Genomic DNA, 6,040 nt, shown 5'->3' on the forward strand with positions numbered 1-6,040 from the left:
GCTCCCGGATGTTTGTTGAATGAATTATCGAGTGACCGCAGGGCAGAAGCGTCTCGGGGTGACACCCGTCCTCGGCTGCTGGTGCCCCGCTGCTTCCGGAGCTGAGAGGACGAGGGGATGGGCGGGAAAGGAGGAGGAGAATGGGCATGGAGTCGTGGTCCAGGGGATGCTAGACTGGGCACGGCCAGCCCAGCTCCGACCTAGGAGGCGCTGCGAACGGGACAGGCGTCGCTCCTCGGGGCGGGCAGCCTGCCTCGGCGTCTCCGCCCTAGCCGGGAGGGATGGGCAGCGCCCCTCTTAGTACCATGGGGTTGGCTCCTCGCCGGCGTTCAGGGGCGCGGCGCAGCGGCCCACCCCTCCGGCGCCCATCCCGCCCAGTGCGCTGGTAGGCTGGGCGGCGGCTGTCCAGTCCGGAGCCAGGCATCGGGAGAGCAGCGGGGGTGAGTCCCGGGGTCGGGGGTCGCCTGCTGACCGGCTGGGCCGGGCACCGGGCCGGGGCCCCTCCGCCGCTCCGGTGGGTCGCACCCTCCCTTCCCCAGCGTGCACCTTCTCAAGTGCGCGGGTTAAGCGTGGCAAGTGTGTCCAAGGGTGCGGCGAGTCAGGGCGCGTGGGCGCCGCCGGGAGTGGGAGAGCAGCAAGTGTGCGTGGGCAGGGCCGGCGCGTGTGCCCGCCGCGGGTCTGCGCGGGGCGGGGGCGCCGCAAGTGTGCAGCGGGGAGGCGGAGGTGAGCGCTCGGGCGTCGGCGGCGAAGGCGGAGTGCCGAGGAGTCCCGCGGCTTGCAGGGAGGCGGGATGCGTGCGGGTAACTTTTTGCCCGCCCTGGAAGTAGGAGCAGTGGCGCTCCGGAGGGGCTGCCGCGGACCGCCGGGCCAAGAGCGAGCGAGCGCGCCCGCCGCCGCCCCTCCCCCACTTCCGCCTCCCGCCTCTTCCTCGTTCCCGGCTCCCAGGGCCCGTCGGTCCCGGGGGAGACCCGGAGGCGCAGCCCCACCCCGGCCGGCGCGGCTCGCTCCCACGCCCCCGCCGCCGCCTCGCCGGAGCGGACAGGCTGAGTCAGCGGGGGCGCCGGGCGCGGCAGGTAGGGGCTCGGGCGGCGGTGGGCGCAGGTGCCGCGGGGGGGACGGCGGCGGGTGGACCGGCCGGGAGGGGCAGCGCTCCCTTCCCCTCCCCCGCCGGCGCGGCGCGTCCCTTTTTAGGGAATTCTTTGCTTCTTGCCCACTCCGCTGCGGGTGGGGCTGAGACAGGGCGCTCTCGCTGGCTGCTGCCCGGACCTCGGGCAGCCTCCGGCCCCCCACCCCCAAACCCTTCCTCCTGGCCTCTGCATGCAGCTATGGTCGCGTAAACAGTGCCTGCATCTGCTCCCGGCTCCGCGGCCCCCGGAGAGCTGCCCCTTCACTCTGGCGAGACCCCGGAGGTTAGAGGGGGGAAAGAGAGGGGTCGTCCGGCAGCCCCCGGTCCCGGCAGCTCCCCCGCCCTCGACCTGTCCTCCCCCGCCCCGCTGCGGGAGCGGACGGCCCCCGGGGCCCTGGGTATTTTTAGCGTGATGACCTGGGCGGCAGCTCCCGGAGCCGTTCCCTGGATTCGGCGTCAGCGCCTCCCTCCTCCGCGGCCAGCCCGCGGTCGCACAGCCTCCCCACGCTTCCTCGGCCCTGCCGGGCGCACTTGGCTTGGGTTCCCCTTGAGCTGCCCCAGCGCCCGTGGGGCTGGCCAGGGTCCCGGACAGGCTGGGCCCTGTCCCAGGGCAGAGTGGAGAAGACTGCTTGGGAGGATGAGGGTCCGGTCCTGAGAGCCGAAACTCCCCTGCCCCTGGTGACGGCCGGAGCAGAATGCCAGGGCCAGGGACGGGAGTACAGACGCCGGCTCGGGCTCTGGTAAGGCCTCAGCTCTGGGGTCAGGAAGCCCGGCCCGCGCTGGACCTGGGACCCACCCTTCTGTCTACTCACTGACCAGTAGGGAGATAAGACCGTGGGGGCGGGGGGGGGGGCAGCGGGAAGCGGCAAAGGAGCTGTTGGAGTGGAGAGAAAAAGATGGTAGCCCCCGGAATGGCCACCTTCGCGGGGGTGTCTTGTGCCATCGTCAGATGGGCAGAGCCCAGTCTGGAAGTCGGGGCTGTGACTTCAGGGCAAGGGTTTGGGAGGGATGGTGGGGGTGGGGTGTGGAGGGAGAGAGATGCGGAGGAACTGGAGTTGGGGGGGGCACCCTCCACCCCTGCTCTGCCGTGTCCGCCTCCCCCACCTGCTGAGACGAGTCAGTCCAATTAGTGGAGAAGGAACTCCGCCCCTTTTGGGCTGGGCCAGCCCCTGGAGCCCCACTCTGCAGGGCACCACGCTGCGTGCTGGCCCTTGGCTGCGCTCCCTGAATACAGAGGACCGCTTGCCGTGCCTGGAGCTGGCATCCCCTTTGTGGAGCTCGGACAAGCCCCACCCCCAGCCTGAGACTTAGCAGGATGGACTTGGTTTCAGGGAAGGAGAGGGAGGCGGCCAAGGCCAGAAGTGCCCAGGCTGGAACCAGAGGCCCCCACTGCTGGGGATGCTGGCTGCAGAGCGCCCTGCTCACCCAGCCCGAGCCCGGCTCTGCTCCCTCCCAGCCTCGCCGCCACACCTCCTCACCTTGCTCCTTTTCCCTGCAGTTGCTGACATGGACCCAAACCCGCGGGCCGCCCTGGAGCGCCAGCAGCTCCGCCTGCGAGAGCGGCAGAAATTCTTCGAGGACATCTTACAGCCAGAGACAGAGTTTGTCTTCCCTCTGTCCCACCTGCATCTCGAGTCCCATAGACGTAAGTTGCAAGTCCTGAAGACAGATAGAGGCTTGGGTTGAGCCGAGAAGGCGGTGTGTGGGTCCTGAGTCCTGGGGGGCCCCTCCCCTCTTGTTTCCTTGGCCCTGGACCCCTCCACCTTGGGGCCTGTTGGCTCCCGCTGGGTCCTCCCCTCCTGACGCGCCCCATCCCGGTCTGCAGCCCCCATAGGCAGTATCTCATCCATGGAAGTGAATGTGGACACGCTGGAGCAAGTGGAACTCATCGACCTTGGCGATCAGGACGGAGCAGACGTGTTCTTGCCTTGTGAAGACCCTCCGCCGACCCCCCAGACGGCAGGTACAGCCCCTGCTTCGGTGCCGTGGGCACCAGTCTGCCGGAGCCGGATGTCGGGCTCTGGGCTGGGGAGGATTCCAAGTAAGGGGCTGGAAGTGACTGTTTCCGCCGAAGCAAGGCTGCTTATTCTGCTTTTAGGGAAGTTGACCCTGAGGGGAACTGGGTTACAGATGCCCAATCAGGACAGAGGAATGGCCAACCTCTGCAGCCTTTTTAATTTTATGTTTGTGAGTTTAGCATAATTACTGTAATTAAGCTAATATATAATTTTTGTACTCGACAACTTAAGCAATTTTAGTCATCACAATATTTACAGAACCCTAAGACTTCGCTAAGGTTCCTAGTACTTGTGTCTAAGTATTTACATGTATCACGTCAGTGCTTATGCTGTCTCATCAGAGCAGGTGCTAATCCCCACTTTATTCTTTTTTTTTTTTTTTAAGATTTCTTTTTATTTGAAAGTCAGAGTTACACAGAGAGAGAAGGAGAGGCAGAGAGAGAGAGAAAGGTCTTCCATCCGATGGTTCACTCCCCAGTTGGCCACAATGACTGGAGCTGCACCAATCTGAAGCCAGGAACCAGAAACTTCTTCTGGGTCTCCCATGTGGGTGCAGGGGCCCAAGCACTTGGGCCATCTTCTACTGCTTTCCCAGGCCATAGCAGAGAGCTGCCAGGACTTGAACTGGCGCCCATATGGGATGCCAGCATAGCAGGTGGTGGCTTTACCTGCTATGCCACAGCATCGGTCCCATTTTATTCTATTTTTTTAATTAATTAATTAATTTATTTGTGAGGCAAACAGACAGAGTGAGCTCCCATCGCTTGATGGTTCACTCCCTGAATGCCCTCAACAGCAGAAGCTGGGAGCTGGGAACTCAAACCAAGTCTCCCATGTGGGTGGCAGGAACCCAGTTATTTCAGCCATCACTACTACCTGCCAGGGTTTTCACAAGCAAGAAGCTGGAATTCCCTTTTTCTTAAATTTTTATTTACTTATTTTTTTAGATTTATTTATTTGAAGGGCAGAGTTGCAAAGAGAGAGAGCAGAGGCAGAGCAACAGTGGTCTTCCATGCACTGGTTCACTCCCGGAATGGACGCCACAACCAGGGCTGGACCATTTGGGAGCCAGGCACTTCCTCCAGGTCTCCCACATGGGTGCAGGGGCCCAAGCACTTGGCCGTCTTCCGCTGCCTTCCCAGGCACATTGGCAGGGAGCCAGATTGGAAGTGGAGCAGCTGAAACTCAAACTGGTGCCCATATGGGATCCTGGTGCTACAGGGAGCAGCTAACCTGCTACGCCACAGCACCAGCCCCACTAATCCCTGCTTTATAAAGAGGGAAATTAGGCTCGGAGAAGTTGTCACACCACCACAAAATGGAAAAGCCGGGTTACAAACAGTCTGACTGCAAAGCCCATGTGCTTCCCTTGGAAGATAGACACTCCTTATTTGAATACTTACAATGCCAGACATCTTATAAGCATTCGTAGATTTTATCATCAAGGCCCTTGGGGAATACAGGTAATGTTTTTTACAGAAGAGGAGCAGAGTCCTTGAACGGGGTGGTGACTTGCCCAAAGCTACCGTAAGCGACACAGGTAGCACTTTCTGCATGGATTGGCCTTGACGATTGCCCAGAAGTGTGGTGATGGGGAAGGTGCCAGGGGTCAGGAGTTGGAGGTCTTCATGTCGGCTCTTGCTGGTCGGTGAAGTAACTTTGGACAAGTCCTTTCTGGACCTCAGTTTCTCCTGACCAGATCATCTCCATGGCGTTCTGTGCGCCTGACCCCCTCTTGTTTCTGAGCAGGGGTGGACGACCATCCAGTGGAGCTGAGCCTGCCAGTGCCCGCGGCAGACAGGCCCACATCCCGGACCTCCTCCACGTCTTCCGACGCCTCCACCAACCCGCGCAGCCCAAATCCAAGTGACGGCGGGGCAGACACGCCCTTGGCACAGTCCGATGAGGAAGAGGATGGAGGCGATGGAGGGGCAGAGCCTGGAACCTGCAGCTAGCGCTGGGCCCGTCCGACAGACTGACTGAGCTGGCTCTTCTTCATCGGAGGTCCTGGGCCCAGCCGGAGCTCCCTAGGGGAAGAACAGACTCTACTTACAGTAGGCACGAGAAGGAGGGCAGGATGGTGGGATGGCATAGTCCTCTGAGAATTAACCCGCTCCTGCTTTCGCTAATCAGTTCCCGCTGCAGCCCTCCCGCCGGTTTTTGGGTTACTCTGAGGTAGGCCTTGCGAGTGAGGAGACACAAGATGACATAGGACAGGATGCCACTGCCTTTCTCAGCACTGCTCCCTCCCCAGACTTTCCCATAGTTTTCTCCTAGAGTCTTCTAAACCAGTGTCTAATGGACGTGAACTCCTTAGTACTGTAAGTGAGGTGGTGCTCCAGCCCTCTGCCTCCTTACGTCCTTTTTGGAACAGGGCACGGTATAAATAATAAAACAAATAACAACCTACCAAGCATCCCATTGCATTTTTCACATTGCAGAGCTGTCAGACTCACTAGGTGTCCAGCTCTCTATCAGTACTCTATACCAGGACTGTATCCCGATCACTCATTTATCCCACTCTCAAGAAAATCTTGAACACTTGCACTAGGTATCTGGAAAACAGTTCTGAGCGAAACAGGCCGCGTCCCTTGCCTTCCTGGAGTTTCTCCTCCTATCTGTGGAGGAGAAAATAAAGCGAATGCCACAGCTCACAGCGTAGTCAGTAGCATGATAGGAGCGGCTGTGGCACCAGAGGACTTGGGAGAATCCATGGAGAATGGGGTTAAAGGATGCTCATTCTGGTCCAAAAAGATTTTGAAGTCTATGCACGTATTCTGTGAACGTTTGAAGCCCCTTGGTACCAGAGGATAGGGGCATTTTAACCGAGCTCGTGTGGACATGGAAGAGCTGGTTTTTAAGCTGAGATTCGAGGGGTGGTTAGGAGGTAGCCAGG

The 6,040-nt window shown here is 60.4% G+C and overlaps 1 protein-coding gene across 4 annotated transcripts; it reads left to right on the forward strand.

Annotated features, from left to right (window-relative positions):
* Window positions 1–341: 341 nt before the first annotated feature.
* On the forward strand, window positions 342–5,553 carry DBNDD2 (dysbindin domain containing 2). Of its 4 annotated transcripts, none has more exons than XM_062202377.1 (4): window positions 342–440; window positions 2,625–2,771; window positions 2,952–3,089; window positions 4,894–5,553. In XM_062202377.1, the coding sequence occupies exons 2-4, from the start codon at window positions 2,633–2,635 to the stop codon at window positions 5,097–5,099; spliced, it is 483 nt and encodes a 160-aa protein (XP_062058361.1). In that variant the 5' UTR covers window positions 342–440; window positions 2,625–2,632; the 3' UTR covers window positions 5,100–5,553. The 4 variants fall into 4 exon arrangements, with proteins under 4 accessions (XP_062058361.1, XP_062058363.1, XP_062058362.1 ...); XM_062202379.1 differs by lacking the exon at window positions 342–440 and adding an exon at window positions 980–1,073; XM_062202378.1 differs by lacking the exon at window positions 342–440 and adding an exon at window positions 1,253–1,409.
* The last annotated feature ends 487 nt before the right edge of the window (window positions 5,554–6,040 follow it).

Source organism: Lepus europaeus, chromosome 10, assembly GCF_033115175.1.
Source record: "Lepus europaeus isolate LE1 chromosome 10, mLepTim1.pri, whole genome shotgun sequence".
Classification (NCBI taxonomy): Eukaryota; Metazoa; Chordata; class Mammalia; order Lagomorpha; family Leporidae; genus Lepus; species Lepus europaeus.